This window comes from Lacerta agilis, chromosome 7 (genome assembly GCF_009819535.1).
Source record: "Lacerta agilis isolate rLacAgi1 chromosome 7, rLacAgi1.pri, whole genome shotgun sequence".
Lineage (NCBI taxonomy): Eukaryota > Metazoa > Chordata > Lepidosauria > Squamata > Lacertidae > Lacerta > Lacerta agilis.
The window spans coordinates 12,759,397-12,776,352 of record NC_046318.1 but is presented as its reverse complement, the minus strand read 5'-3'; the positions used below and the strand labels follow the sequence as shown (position 1 = coordinate 12,776,352).

At 40.6% G+C, this 16,956-nt stretch overlaps 1 protein-coding gene across 1 annotated transcript in view; it reads right to left on the bottom strand.

Moving 5' to 3' along the window:
- The window catches only part of CTNND2 (catenin delta 2), a 481,608-nt gene that overhangs the window by 252,748 nt on the left and 211,904 nt on the right, over positions 1-16,956 (bottom strand). The window contains 2 exon segments of the mRNA XM_033154385.1: positions 39-155; positions 2,171-2,205. Coding sequence (XP_033010276.1) covers positions 39-155; positions 2,171-2,205 — 152 coding nt within the window.

Genomic DNA, 16,956 nt, shown 5'->3' with positions numbered 1-16,956 from the left:
GTAGGACACAAAGAAAGGAACATTCTTTAGAAACTTACTTTCGGTAGTTGAATAGTCCTGTGGGTCAAGTATTCCAGACTCTTGCAGAGATCTAATACAGGAGTCAACAAGTTCAAGACCTGTTGTGAGCTCATCTTCTATATCCTTCTGACCGTCTGTAACAAAAGATTGTTTTAAACATTTAAATAATCTAAAATACAGGGAAAAGTGAAGGTAGGGTTATTAAGCAAAAGCTATTGGGTATTTGTAGTGCTAGTTTGCAATGATCCTTACAATGCTGACCACAATCCAGTACTGAAGAGGCTAATGGGACGCAGGTGACACTGTGGTCAAAACCACTGAGCCTCTTGGGCTTGCTTATCAGAAGGTTGGTGGTTCGAAACCCCACAACGGGGTGAGCTCCCGTTGCTCTGTACCAGTGCCTGCCAACCTAGCAGCTTGAAAGCATGCAGTGCAAGTAGATAAATAGGTACTGCTGTGGCAGGAAGGTAAACGGTTTTTCCGTGTGCTCTGCCTTCTGTCAAGGTGTCCCATTGTGCCAGAAGCAGTTAAGTCATGCTGGCCACATGACCCAGAAAGCTGTCTGTGGACAAACGCCGGCTCCCTTGGCCTCAAAACGAGATGAGTGCTGCAACCCCATAGTCACCTTTGACTGGACTTAACCATTCAGAGGTCCTTTACCTTTACCTTTTTACTGAAGAGGCAAATTTAATGCCAATAATGTCTACGTCTTGGATGGTGACCAACATTCCTCTGGGAATGTTACGTGTCATAATATTTTGCTCTCCCATTTATTTCAATATGTGCTTTTTCAAGAGGCAATAACTAAATGATGATCTTTTCTCTCTCTCTTTTTTTCAAATTGCACTTTAGCATATAGTATATACTTTTTCACATATAACAGCTGGGCAATAAATGAGTTCTTCCGGTGTGGTGTTTGACACCCAGTGCTTGTCACTCAGCCAGCTGGGTCTCAGCTGAGCCAGGGTGGGGGAGATAGGCTACCATATCTCTGGCTCCACCAAGGATGAGGAAGTCAAGCCAATTTTTATGTTATGGTTGTGTCAGGGACCTCTTCGCTCAGCCAGAGATCTGCAGGATCCTAAACCGCTAATCGTGGTGGATCTTGTTATAGGATTGCTCCTCCAATAAATAAATAAATATAAACAAAGAAACAATTCTGGTCAGTTAGGGAGACTGTACATTCCAAATTTAAAATCATATTGAAAATACTGAATCCTTAATTTGCAGTCTTTTCTGTTATAGGAATGGGCCAGGGAACGGTCTAATAGTTTTTTTTTGGGGGGGGGGACTAAATTTTTGAATTAACAAAAAGTTGGCATCTTTGGGGTGCCATTGACGCCAACTGTGCCTTGGTAACTATAAGCAACAGCTCTGAAAGTTTCTCAGTGCCATAAAACAGAATATACCGGTAAGTATTGTGGCCTAAATAGGTGAACAAGTTCGTAAGAAGAATCAACAGACTGGGAGAAGGTCATACTGATCTGTAGTTCAGTTTATTGTCATTGGGGGACACAGACTTCCTAAACTGATGCCTTCCAGATGTTTTGGACTACAACTCCCATAATCCCACACCGTTCGCCATGCTACCTGGGTCTGATGGGTATTGTAGTCCAAAAGATATAGAGGACACCAGGCTGAGGAAGGTTGCCAGTAACCTTCATGGATAAACTCGTATATCTTTTTTATTTTATTTTATGATGTTAATCTTCCTTATTGCTAGTTTATTATGTGTATAAAGTTGCTTTGTCATTTTTTCCTATATTTTTAATAATTTAATTTTAACAAATCACTTCCTGCTTGATTTACGAAAATCTGTTCAGGGTGGGTGTTGGGAAGTAAACAATTGATAACTTCCTGCTTGGTTTGATTTATGACTCAGAGGGTTCTGTGAATAACTGATGTTCTGGGAAGAGGGAAACATACCAAGTTGTTAACTGACATACTTGTTCGGCAATAATTTATACTGTTTCTATAAGATTATGGAAATACTGTCTGGGAGAAGTATAACATTATCCCAATTATAAAATATTTGCAGTTTGGCTGCAGTATTTCCATAACAAAAGCACAGTTCAGGCAAAGCACCTGAAAATAGCGACCCTCTGAGAAAGAAAAGTTCAACACAGCATTCTACAAAATTATAATTTACCTTGTGTTTGCCAGTGAAACTGTTCTTCAGTTGAACTGCAGTGAAACGAAACAAAAACCATACAAAATATGTGTTAGAACTCAGAAAAGTCTTGGAGAATCTATTTTTAACTATATGAGTTTGAAACCGAGTAGTACATCGCTCACACTTGACGCTGTTTTCATTTTGAAACCAACTGGCAAGGACCCTATGTTGAACCTTCATTCAGATGAGAGATTACGCACCATTCCTCCCTCCATCGGCATTATTCTGCACCATACTGAAACCATTTCCAAAAGTCCCCCAATTCTCTGAAACAGATTTCCAGGGGGCGATGCTTTCTACTGAGAAGGTGAAAAAGTCTGCTTCGTTCACAGAAGGAAGTTATGATCCAAGCCACTGTATTAATATTAAGAAAGACTGTACCAGAACCAAAATTCAGCAAAGAGAGAAATAGAAAACTATTTCTCAGAACATACAGTAGAAGGGTCAGTAGTACCCAGCTGTCAAAAACATTAGGAATATTTGAATGCTCTCTTTTGCTATAATGAAAAATAAATTGTCTTTGTTACAAATGAATACTAGCACACAGGGTGCCCATGTGTCCTTTTTGCATAATAGGAATGGACTGGGAAGGTGGACTTTCACGAAGGCATTCACTGTACAAGTATGGTTTTAACACAAAGAACCATAATAAAGGAGAATAGGAGCCCATCATCAGACTAAGCAAGAACTCGGGTTGTCTGTGTCCTGGCTCTCACCAAAGGACGAGGAACTTGAACTTGGAGTACAGTTTCTGCCCGAAACCTCAATGCTCAAATCAGTACAGAGGCAAAATAGAGTTCAAAGGCGTGGTGGGTGCTATGTATGGCTAAGCAAGCTAAGACATTGATCCAAATAGCAACATGCTCTCTTGGGTCCCATTATATGGAATCAAGGGAAGCCCAACTTCTATGTCCCAAGCAAGATTGTCATTGGGAGTGAGTTAGCAAATGGGAAATTATTCAGGATCACTGGACCGGAGTTATCTGTGACCTAGGCGACAGAGGAGGCAACAGCTGAGGCTCAGAACCAGACTGAGTGGCAGATTCATCCTGAGAGGATGGGCTAAGGGTGGGCTCTGGGAGTGCCAGAGAGCGTGCTGGGAATGGAGGCGAGGCTGGCAAGAGAACTGGGAGTTAAGTGGCTTGCAGTGTCCCTGGGCGACAGAAGAACAGAGTGGAGCATTCTGACTGGAAATCAACAGGAAAAGTTAGATATTACATATAGACCCGTCTTGATGCCTTTGGGAGCTTTCTTTCTACATCTTAATAGCAGCAAAAGGTTAGGGGTTTTTCCACTGGTATCACGGCTGCACTGGTATCACGAAGCTACTAACATGAGTTTGGCCAAACTGCGAGAGGCAGTGAAGGATAGGGGTGCCTGGCGTGCTCTGGTCCATGGGGTCACGAAGAGTCGGACACGACTGAACGACTGAACAACAACAATCACGGCTGCAAGGGAGAAGGATTAAACCTATCCTCAATATGTGCTGCAGAGCCAATGAAAATCCTACCCACCTAACAAAAATGAAAAACCCAGACCCTGTTAACTTGTTTAGTCTCAAGCGTAGTTTGGCCCTCAGACATTGCCCTACTATTGAGCAATATCTGGAAAGAAAAAGAAAAAGAGAGTAATAACTGACACAAACTATTCCTAAGCATCAGCAGCAAAAAAAAAAAAAAAAAAAAAAGCATGACAGTATCTCTTGCATTTTAAAATATTTGATGAGTAATTAAAAACAATTATCCTGAATCCCCTGAGTGCAATAACTTCCTCGGTGAAGATTAGTATTGCAATAATATGTGCATAAATATATAATAAAATTATGATAAACAAACGATTTAACAACAACAGGAAATCCCTCTGAAATGTGACATTTCTATCTTTTAATCCTCGGATGAGGCCTTAGATAAAGTATAAAAACTAGGTCTGAAAAAGTAACATGCAGCTGCCTCAGAACAGTCAATAAAGTTTTTTATCCTTGTGAATCCAGCTATGACTTTCCAGCTGTCTGTCCTCAATCTATCCAAATAACTTCTCTGGATGGCTTTTAACTGCCATAACACAGAATATTTGTTCTGATGTTTAATCCCCAGTTCCAATCCTCTCCTGGAATTTTGTTTTTGAGAGATTACCTATTTCATCATAGTAAAGTTTCCCTGCTCGTGAAGGTCAGGCGCCACAAGAAAGAGCTCTATATTTGCCTCCATGTTGACAAATACACAAACCCTCCCTCACAGGGCCAACAACACCACAAACATTGCCTATTATGATATGATTCACTTGAGTGAAAGAAATGTGCCAAACAAGGGGCTCCTGGAATTCGGAATTCTTCAGTAAAACTTCAACAATAACAAAACGCTTAATGTATCTAGGACTCCAATATTTCCCAAACCTTCCTCTATAATGCTTAAATATAGCTCCTAGACACTTCTTCCTATATTATATTAAAAGCTAGTTTTCATTTTGTCGCACTTCGTCTACCCTTATCCAAATGTCTGAAATAAATTCTGTGGCCCTGAGTAGCCAACAGCCACAGCACCTTCTAGCTTCCTGACATCCCAATCAAAATCCCAGTCCCCACTGCTTTCTGCTGCATATAAAGGTGGAATACTGCATTTCTTAAAGTTATGGGCCACCATTCTATTCTCCTGTAGAAAGGACATGAAGTACATGTGCACAAGCCATGATAATTATGGTTTGGGCCTCTGTCAGGCTGGCACAGGCCCTCACAAATCACTGCCCGCCCCCTCCCTGAGTCTGCCCCCCCCGGTACACACTTGCCAGTGGCCTGCTAGCCCCTGACACCTACTGAACAAAGGGGTGGGGGGTGAGAATCACGTTTGTTGCTCTGCCCACTTTTATCCCAGGTGCTACCCAACACCAGCTTGTGGCTCCCAGAAGGCTGCCCAAAAGGAAATGTGGCCCATGGTTTGAAAAAGGTGCCCCATCCCTGCCTTTGAACACTACCTGGCCAGAGTCAAAAGAATGCTAATAGCCCTGCGTAGTCAGGGGATCCCCACCCCAAATTGTTAGAAGATTGATACAAAGACCACTCTGCAGTGTGCTAAAGAGGCAGAGGCACGTATTTTTGAAAATATGACATGTGGGGGGAGGGAGATGTAGAAAGTGGCAGAGGGAACCATGCTGAGCTTTGAACTTTGTAAGCTAATAGCATCCGGGGATGTAGGAGTGCCTCTCTCTGGGCATCTGATGCGGAAAGGAGCACTGCTGTTGGAGGACATTTAAAATATTATTATATTACAGAAACACATTAAGTTTTCAGTCATTACTTCTTCGAAGGAGAACCAGTGCTGGGTAAGTGCTGACCGTGGAACTTCTTGCACAGCTCAAAGAACTGGGATGTGCATAACAAAGCAAAAGAGACCTTGGTGGAATCTACACACATATAAAAAACGTTGTGAAAATGCTTTTAAAAAAAGTTTTCAAAAATATAATTTGCCATAGCTCACCATCGCCACCTAGTGTCACAAATGTTATAATGCATTGTACAACACACTTAAAACGTTTTATTTGCAGCTGTATAGCTGAGTCCACTACAGTATATAATATGATGTAGAAAAACGATATATTGTTTCACCTTTAAGTCTTGGAGCCCAGCTTTTTTTTCTGGCCCAAAACCGAAGGCACACTTTACATTTATACATTTTCTTCGTCAGTTCCCAGAATAAGCAGACAGGCAAGCATTGCCCTTGAAATTTTATGATAGTCCAATTAATACTGTCTCCTAGAATCTTGTCTCCCCTTCACCCAGTCAATTATGACTCAGGGCTTTCTGAGCAGTAGTGAAGCTCCTGGAATTCCCCTGGATCTGCCAGTTGTAGCACAGGCTGTATCAATGCTTGCAGGATCTCCCTGCTCTGTGGGCACAACGTGGTGTGTGTATCCAGTATGATAACTTAATTTTCCAAGGCTCACTTCAGCTCCTCCCACAGCAAGCTTGTGTGCCCCACAACACAGTTTGGGAATCACTGCTATGGAGTGGTTTATCCATAACTTGATGCACATTAGTCTTATGAACAGGAATGTATAGTACACCAAATTTTGCCACCTGCCATTAACATACCCACCTTACATGATAGCTCGTATTCAGGTAACCCAAATAAAAGATGAATCACACTGTCTGGAACCGAGTAAGGATTGCAAAACAGATGTACAGGCAGCTCTATTACAGCCAGACAAGCTGCATAATATGGAGAAGCAAGGCAGAACATGTCGTGGAGAAAGAGGGTGCTAGCAATCTGAACTTTCAAGGTTAACTATATTATTGCCTCAAGTAGTTGTCTTGTATGAAAGTTAAAATATCTATGTATATACAGTGCCCGCCTAGGAAGCTTTGTTATGTTTTGCAAGCCCATTGGTTCAAAGACCTCAGGACTGTCTGCACAGACAGCAACTCTCCAGGTTTTCTGATGAATATCTTGGAGATGCAGGTGATTGAACCTGGAACCTTTTGCATGCAAAGTGCATCCTTTATTCCTGAGCTATGGCTTTCCCCCTTCTGTCTTGTGTGGTGTAATGTTATTTATTATATTATCAAATCTTGATAATTGGTACTGCAGCTGAACATCTGCTATGGGCAAGGGAGGAGGAGGAGGAGGAAGAAGAAGAAGAAGAAGAAGAAGAAGAAGAAGAAGAAGAAGAAGAAGAAGCAGCAGCAAAGGAGGGTTACTAAGACTGTGTGGTTAGGCTGTTGCTTTCTGGAGTGAGATGCATGGGTTCTAATCCTGCTGCTATTCCCCTCGGTACACCACATCATTGTTGCATTTGGGAAACTGAAGGTAGTGGCTTTGCTTCAACACCTGTGATTTCATAAGAGCCTCCATTGCGACTGCTTGTGAAAGAGATACAATAAGCACAATCAGCTTTGGCATAATCATGATCATGTACTAATAACACAGTAATCGTAAATTAGAACTGTAACAGGCATGAATAAGGTGCCAGATAAGTTCTTTCTCACCACCCCGCCTTGCCATGTAAACGTGTTTCCACTAGTAAGAAAAATCAATAATTAATTCAAGCCAGAGCTTGCTAGAAATTAGTAATAAAATGTTTGTAGTGCATGTTCTGTTTCACAACAGTCTGAGCTGCAAAAACGTTTAGGTCAATTATCTGTGCCTAAACAACCTTCAACCATGTTCACTGTTCTGTGCTGGATTTTATGGCACAGTAAGAATGCCTTTTCAATGCTTTGCTAAAGCGGTATTATATTATATTACCTGTGGGCTGGGATCCAAAGAGCTACTTTAAGCATGCCCAAGGACTCGAGAGCGCCCAGTGGGACTTTTGAGTCCCCCTCCCTTTTGAACAACAGAACTACATGCCTTATCACAGTCTGTTTTCTTTTTTTCAACTGGTCAGTTTCCAAAGAGGCTTGCCATATGAAACAGGGACCTGCTGTTTGAGAAACTGTTTCTCTCCCTGAAAGAAGGGATTCAGAAGAATATGCTGTGTGACCTGGTATTGGTGTAGAACAGTGGCTCTTAACTGATAGTCCGTGGACCAGAGGGGGTCCGCATAACCCAGCGGGTTATGTGGCACATACCCATCAACTGTCTGGGACACTCTGTTTTCTTTGGGGGGCATGCTGTCATGCAAGAACATGGCACCCAAAAATGTGTGAGATCCCGGTGCCCCAAATTGCTGCTACTTAATCCCAGAGCAGTGCTATGGCAACTGAACACATGGCTCTATCTCTGAAGAACAGGGACATGCAGGTTTGCTTGAAAGTGATGGTTACTTGCCACAAATAATCAGACATATGTTCATAAAAGATGAGCACAAACACCAGCTTTTGGTACAGTGTGAGAATAGTGTTTGTGTGTGGTGGTGGGAGCCAAAAACTAACAATCGTGTGTGGTGTTCAACCGCATTTTACACAGAGGAGACCCACTGAAATTAATTACGTCTACTCTGAGTAAAAGTTAGCTGAATGTCGCCCAATTCACCCCTAACCTCTTTGCAGGGATTGACAATGGCCAATGGGATAGCCAAAGGGTATTGATATTTCCAACACATTGTGGTAACAGGTAGCTCTTTGGAGAGTTCATTCTTGTTTCATTCCCAGGCCCATATGGGAACTACTGGTTGGGAAGCAGGTGCCTGGAATCACTTCTTAGTCTAAAACTTGAGTCCTCCAAATTACAGTCATACCTTGGGTTACAGCCGCTTCAGGTTGCACGTCTTCAGGTTCCACACCGCGCCAAACCCAAAAGTACCAGAACGGGTTACATTCCGTACACAAGCGGGTTTCGGCGCTTGTGCATGCACAGAAACACTAAATTGCACTTTGCGCATGTGCAGAAGCACCGAAACACAACACGCGTGTGTGCAGGCACAGCGCTGTGGATTACGGACGCTGCAGGTTGCGAACGTGCCTCCCACATGGATCGCGTTCACAACCCGAGCGTCCACTGTAAAACCATTCGCTGTTCTTCTACTGTGATAAAAACGAAGGTATAAGCTTTCAGAATACAACTCCTGGTTCATTCAGACAGAATGGTAACATTTTGTTTCATCATTAAAATCCACAGGGATTTACCTAGGGTATTCACTGGGGAGCCATCCCAATAATCTTGCACATCAGAATCAGTAATCACCACGAAAGAGACCACTCAAATTACTTACTGTAGCATTTAAGACTCCTGGTACTCTTATTTCAAACTCAATGTATTTTTATCACTCAACGGGATTTCTAATGAATCCCAATAAGGAAAGAGATCTGAGCCAGCTGTTGAGTGAGGGATATAAATATTGATCACAGCTAAAGTTTGTTATTAATCAATAAGCGGAGTATTTTCTTTTTATTTGGCATCCGTTTGTGCTCCCTCAAGGTCATCATGGATAGAAAGTTAATGTGCTCTACCTGCCATGATCTGCCCATTGGTTTTAACCTTTCAAGCATCCTTGAAAGAAAGTAAATCCTATTATTTTTAAATGGTCCCTCACACCATGTTTCTTACAGGGATTTGATCTGATAATCTTGAATAAAATGCCTCCCTGAATGATCTAAAATGTTTTTCTTGAACCTTCAATATTCCTGTTCAGTAGTAATCTCTCCCCTCATTAGAAACTTGTGCAGTAGCTGCGAGTGCCGTAGAGGTCTTTGCTGTTTTGCCTACTAGAGACATATTTGTCTGAGCTACACTTGGAGAGTGGTTTGAGTTATAATCCTAACATTTAGCAAAAAACATACTTTTCACTGAACTGCAGACACTTCTGTCTGAATTCAGCACAGCTTTGTCTGCGTTAGAAAACAAAATGTAAGGGTGCTGGGAATTATAGCTCCGTATGAGGAGCAAGCTATAGTTCCCATGATTCTTTGGGGCGGAAGTCATGTACTTAAATGTGCTTTAAATGTATGGTGTGTATACCATCTAACAGTCACATATGAGGCAAAATAGCAAGAAAAGTACACATGGTGGCTGAACATGCTTGATAAATTCAACTGCAGTATTGCTATGAAATCCCATCTAGTTAATTAATTTGACCATTATAATAATCTGAAGGAAATCAAAATGGTGAGGAACACCTAATATATAAAGAATTGCCAAAAACTATGAATGTGTAACCAGCACATCAACTTCAATGTGCTTAATGTGTACCTTATTAGGCATATTAAATTAACTGCTGTTGCTTTCACACAACCGAGCGCATCAGGTGAAGCTATCATAAGTCTTCATCACCAACAGTTAATGTGAGTACTAAAAAATGTTTTTCTGTCTAAATCTATACTGACGGCATTATATTTAATTCTAGCCTGTGTTTTGGCACTGCAAAACTGTCTTGTAAATTACAAACAAAATGTGACAATAGGGAGTATACTCAAGTGACTTTCTGACATAGTTAAAGAAGTGCACTTTTTAATTATGGTGATGTTAATGTCTTGTAGCTATGTACAGTGATTCATCAGGAAAATCAACATAGCTAAATTGTTAAGTAAGTCATGGGGGTTGCACAGTAGTGCTGAATAAATGAGCCTTCCATTGTCTTGCTGCTTAATTTATCTTTCTTTGTCATTAATTTATTTGTAAAACATCTATTCCTGCATATTTTTTTCTTAGCATGAACAGATTATGTCGTTTCTCATGAGGTTTTTGACACTATAGGTTTCTGTGCATCCCTTTTCAATTCCCTCATATACAGAAGGTGAGAAGTACCCATAGAAATCAATGGAGAAATGTAAGATTTCAAGGTATCTTGGTTTAGACACAACAAATGGGTCGAGCCCTCCCCAACCCCATAAACAAACACAAACTCACACCACAATGGGGGGGGGGACAAGGAATGGAGTGGTTGGAACCATGAACAGAAGCATTTTGCATTGTACTAGTCTGTTGCAGAGCCCCAGTTGTCTTACCAGAGCACAACATGTTATATTTTCATGTCACAACTCAATACAGTAGAGAAAAGAACATTAATTCAACGATATGACAATTTATTGCACAGCCCTATGTACAAAACTCAGTAATGATGAAACAGGATTTGGGAATGAGCAACCCCCCCACCCCAAGAGGACTGTAAAAGAAAAACGAAATTGGTAGGGTTGGGCATCTTAGCAGTTAAAAACAAACAAACTACTTGCTCAATTAACACATCAGTTGGTAATTCAAATATTTATATAGCATTTCAATTCAAATATGGCGATTCTACATAGCAAATACTGTAATAGTGTATATATAGCACATTTTAATTCTGGGCATTTCACATAATAAAGCAATAGTTCTATGATTCATCAAGGTAAATCTTAAATTATTTGCATATTGTTATTGAATTTTATGTCAGGATTAAAAAAAAAAATACTTCACCCATTCATATCTGTGCTGGAGCAGAAACCCTTCATATTGGGCCATAGGCATGGGCCAGATACCAGGAGTGGTGTTATTGTAATTTATCATACATTTACATTGAATAAAGGGGACACGGGTGGCACTGTGGGTTAAACCTCAGAGCCTAGGGCTTGCTGATCAGAAAGTCGGCGGTTCGAATCCCCACGATGGGGTGAGCTCCCATTGCTCACTCCCTGCTCCTGCCAACCTAGCAGTTCGAAAGCACGTCAAAGTGCAAGTAGATAAATAGGTACCACTCCGGCAGGAAGGTATACAGCATTTCCGTGTGCTGCTCTGGTTCGCCAGAAGCGGCTTAGTCATGCTGGCCACATGACCAGGAAGCTGTCTGCGGACAAACGCCAGCTCCCTTGGCCTATACAGCAAGATGAGCGCGCAACCCCAGAGTCATCCGCGACTGGACCTAATGGTCAGGGGTCCCTTTACCTTTACATTGAATAAAGGCATGTTATCTTCCCAAATAAATATTCAGTCTAAAAAACCCTCATTATTTAAGTTGACCTATTTAGCCTATACAGTATTCACAACTCAGACAGTGTCTGTATTATTATTATTATTATTATTATTATTATTATTATTATTATTATTATTTTAACAATTTATGCCTCTAGCTGGTTATAGATTAGTGTAAGAAAATGGGTTGACCAGAGGGTGATGGTTAAGTGACCTAATTCATCACAATAAATCTTGGGAAACATCGGTGACATCAAAATCTGGATTCATGAGTTCAGATGTGCAATAGTCCCTTTCCCACGCATTCTTCAAAAATGTTAGAGAAGTATTTTTCTGAACTGGCTTTACAGCATTACTTTCTGCCTCTTTAGGATTCCATCTCAGCATCTCCGTGAGCCTCCTACTTTTCTGCTCATGCCTGCCTTCCTAACAGCTCCTCCATGGGCTGCACTCTGATCTTTATAAAAATGGACTGATGGATCCACATCTGTCACTGCAATTGCAGCTTAATCTTTTTTAGATTTAGTACAGTCCACTTATATGAATAACCACTTAATGAAAAGACTTGTTCAGAACACAATGACAGGTCCAAGCCAACATTTATCAGGCCTGTGTTGTAAAGAGAAAATGCATTTTACACATCGAGCAGTGTGTGGTATTTTGCAGAAACCATTAAAGCTCTAACTTCAAAGGTCCGCCCTGCCATCCACCTAATTCATCTATAAACATGGGATGGCGTGCTGTATTTAAAATGCATAATGTCCAAAATAAGCATTATAAATACAACTGCTTAGACCAAAACTAGCAACCCTCTATAGACACTGCTGAGGCTATTTTATAATATAACTAGCTCATGTCAGACAAAAGCAAATTTGCATCACTTTTGTCAATACCAGGGGCATTGATACTGCATTCCTGATTGATCCTTGCATATTGGTTCCAGTGTATCTACAGCATATTAAATACTTTGATTAAGGGAGCAATACAACCCACAACCATGTATTTCTGCTCTGTTTATAGAGTATATACTAACCATTGTTGTTTGTCTCTATCTGTGCTTCCAAGTTATGGTTTTGTTTTGTTTTATAAGAAACCAAAATTGACAGATTCACCCATCCTTAGTAACAACAAAGAGAAGAATGAATTTTTGGGGGGTGGGGTGGGGGCAAGGCTAAGAGCACTGCTCAGAGCTTTCAGTGTTTAGTAAGCTTTTCCACCATACTGTCCATACTTTTTGCCTCCATGGGGATAGATGTAGATTGTCCAGACTAGAACAATGGGAGTTTCGAATGCTGGTGCAGATTCCCCCCTCCCCCCCAGTTTTGAGCAATCAATTACTTTGCTGCTATGAGTAAAGAATGCCATCAATTCTTCATACTAATCTTTTTGTTTTTCATGAAAAATAGACAATAAAGCAAGTTTTGCTGTACACTGGGCTGTTTGGTGTGGGATGAGACTCAGGGCTTGTTTTCAGGGAGACCTCACAGGAACTCAGTTCCAACACCTTCTCCATTGCCATTCTAAGAGAACAAGGGAAGTGTCCATGGTGAGCTCCATCACCTCTTTTCCTAGAAAAATAGCACTGAAGAGACTTATTTCCATAAAGGCTGCTGAACTGTATTACATTCCCACCATATATGGCACACTTGTTCTAAGTTCACTACACTTTCTCCATTTGGACCTGCAGATAGTCCAAGCATTTTCTTAAAATGGCATCACATCAGTCACTTTTTTATTGCTAGGTTGTAGCCAACTAAGTTTTCCCAGTTTGAAATAGGAATACTGCCTATTGCAAATGAGCCCTTTGGCCTTATAAGCTCCCCCTCCTTAAATTGCCCAACATCTCAGCTACAAATGAAGTGGCAAATGGAGGACTCAGCTATATTTTCTCTTACAAGGGGTAAATGAGTTAGTCCTATATACATTGGCTTGGGATCCTTCGAGGAAGAGTAAAATAAAATATATGATGAATGTAATATAATAAATTGCAGAGCAAGCAGAATCCAAACTGTTTGTGGCTCTATAGATCAAAAGAAGCAAGGAAGGTAAAAGGGAGGCAGTGCTCTAGCTAGCTAAGCAGGTATGGGTAGGATGATGACCTTGGTCCACCAATGGAGTGTTGATCTGTTTCTTTTGAATGGTCTATGAATTCAAGCATCTTGAAAAGTGGACTCTGGTTTGATCTGGCAAAGCACTTCTCAACTACTTAAGAAACAGAGCATACCCAGGACTAGTTAACACTACAGCAGCCCTTCTTTGTACAGGTGGCCAACAATTCAGGCACGATTAGAGTGTGCAAAGTTTTAAAGTATATTTTAAAAATTGCTGCCATGACAATTGAGCTTTTCCTGCATTGAGATGTATGGAACTGGGTGATAACCAACTCTAGAAAGCATCTTGTCAAAATGCTTCCCCCCACCCTTGTACAGTGGTACCTCTGGTTATAGACACTTCAGGTTAAAGACGCTTCAGGTTACAGACTCCGCTAACCCAGAAATAGTACCTCGGGTTAAGAACTTTGCTTCAGGATGAGAACAGAAATGGTGCCGCGGCAGTGGGAGGCCCCATTAGCTAAAGCGGTACCTCAGGTTAAGAACAGTTTCAGGTAAAGAACGGACCTCCAGAACGAATTAAGTTCTTAACCCGAGGTACCACTGTACTATGTTCTGTAATGTTTTGTTGACACTGTTGCTGCAGATTTGTCATTTCCTTTGGTTAGAAACCATAAGCTTATGGTACTGAAAAATTAACACTACAGGTGTGCAACCAGTCTGTGCTGGGGTCAAATAACAAGGTGAATCACAGTGATTTTACGTATCTCTCTCTGAGTCCAACTGCATTGTTAAAGTGAAACAAGCTGGGTCAGTAATCCTGCAAAGCCACATGTTGCTCTGTCACTTTGTTTTCTTGTATAGTCGTACCTCAGAAGTCGAACGGAATCCATTCTGGAAGTCCGTTCAACTTCCAAAACATTTGGAAACCAAGGTGCGGCTTCAGATTGGCTGCATATTATACCCATTATGTCTGAGCAGGAATTATTACTGATAAAGACTCAATATTTATAAACTGCTCATTGCTTTGGCTTAGCTCTGATTCTGCAAGTAGAATGAAAGTCATTCATAGCAGCTTTTAGTGCAGGTAAATGAAAAAAGAATCCCATAATATTGTTATAGGAACACTACTGTGCTGCTTCACATAGAGGGGACAACCACATCCCTAGGCTTGTTTACAGCTAAAGCTGCTTGGTAATGGGTACTGAGGGTTGGTCAATGCTCCTAGAGCAGGGAAATGCAGATCACACGAACTTGCCAGGGTGTGAGCTAGAGGGAACAGTTTTATAATTTTTGTTATAGCCAGTAAAATAAAAGCAAGGCTGTTTGTGTGTGTGTGTGTGTGTGTGTGTGTGTGTGTTTTAAGCGTGTTGGAAAGGGGGAGATAACTTGGGAAACTATAAGGACATGGATGGTTAGTGGCAACTGGGGAAAAACAGTGTCAGTCTGGATAATAATAATAATAATAATAATAATAATAATAATAATAATTTATTACTTATACCCCGCACATCTGGCTGGGTTTCCCCAGCCACTCAGGGCGGTTTCCAACAGGAGATTAAAAATACATTAAAGAAGATACCTGAAGAACATTCAGTTGCCTCAACATATATTGTTTTTGACTAAAAAGATATTTCAAAAACATTGTAATTCTCCAATATTTTCTCTTCACAAGTGAAAAGATCTTAGGAAAGGCTGCATCTGAGATTTACTAGAGCTCAAAGAATTGGGGAATATGAAACAATCAAGATCAATAAGGTTTAAAAGAACTGTATTAAAAATATAGATCTTGAGGAATTAAGAACATTAATTACTCCTCAGTTGAAACAATAAAGATAAGTAGTTACTATAATTGGAAGATACCTCTACGCAGTAATATTAAATCAGTCTTCAGTTTTTCACTGGAAGCATGGAAGTGTTTAAAACCTCCCACTGCTAACAGGTTTTTGTTTTATTTCATAGAACTGACCTCATGATCACAAAGATTTAAAGGTGAACTCTGTATACCAAAGATGGATTATTTTGACACTTGATTGGTTTCAGTCAGCTCTAAGGTTTTAGCAACTGAGGTTTGGCAGATGTGCCTCCTTATCAAATACTGTTTCTCTGCAAGAAACCTATTTCTGGATATAGTGATTTTTCAATGTGGAATACGCGATTGTCCTTTGACGGAAGGGAGGATGAGGTTTCTGCACAGTTATTTTGACAGGTGGAGCCTGTCATGAAGGAGTGAAGTAAAAGATCCATGTGCTGGGATCCCCTCTTCCACAAACTATTAAAAGTACTCTATTTCTTTGCATTTTGTCACCACCCATACTGTCATTTAAAACCTTGTAATCCAATGATATTGAGTAGCTTTGAGATTGTGGGGGGGGGAGTATACAAATGTGTGTGTGTGGTTATCAAAAGCAGCCATCTATTTCATGATATCATGCAATGCACTAATAGGAATTAATCCAAATATAAATGTGATTTGTCACATCGGTTCTGGCTGACTCATTAGCAAAGATATTTCTGTCTCCCCAGAATCTAAAGCTAAGTGACTGAGCAGGTAAATACAGAAGCTCTCATTGGTCACCTAGATTTTAGAGATTATTACTGGTGAGAATATATTGGGAGAAAATAAACATTGAATCAGCCCTTGCTAGAAATTTACAGGTTGTCAACAAGGATTATACAGCTATTTTCCATTCAACTAGATACATTTGGTGAAAAGGAAAAAGATACCCACCAATATTCTTACACAGTAAAACCAACACCAGTACCAATTCTGATATAAATGTCATCAGGGTGACCAGCTGCAAAGAGCAATGCTGTATCTTCAAAAATCCCTAAACTATTTAGCTAGGACCAATTCCTTTTAACTAATATTGAGGCAGAAGACTAAAATGTATGTTACTACGTCTTACAGTAAATATATATGTAGTCATTTGCTAAGATCTTGCTGAGGACCTTAGATTAGAAGATTACCTCAAACCCCTTCCAGATCTCTTTTAAGAAAAGGTTGAAAATAAGCATGTTTTGAAATGTGATGATGTCACACACTCCTCCTGCCTTCATTCATTACCTCCCTGCTAATTTCACCTCCCATTTACTTCTCTCTTTCACCTCATTAATTCACAAACATGTTCCTAACCTCAATTTCTTGCAAAACACATGTGCACAAAAGTTCTCACACAAGTATACAGTCACACAACTACGCTAACAAGTACACACAATCAGAAACACGTTAATAAGTACAGATACACATGCATTTGCTTCCCATCACACACATCCCCCTTCTCCTTTAGAGTTGCCAAAAGGTGGGTACAGAGGGGTTCTGATATGCCAGGCCCCTAGCCAGAAAGGGCATCAGTCTCTAAGGGGTTGTTGGGTTTTTTTAGTGGGTCTCTAG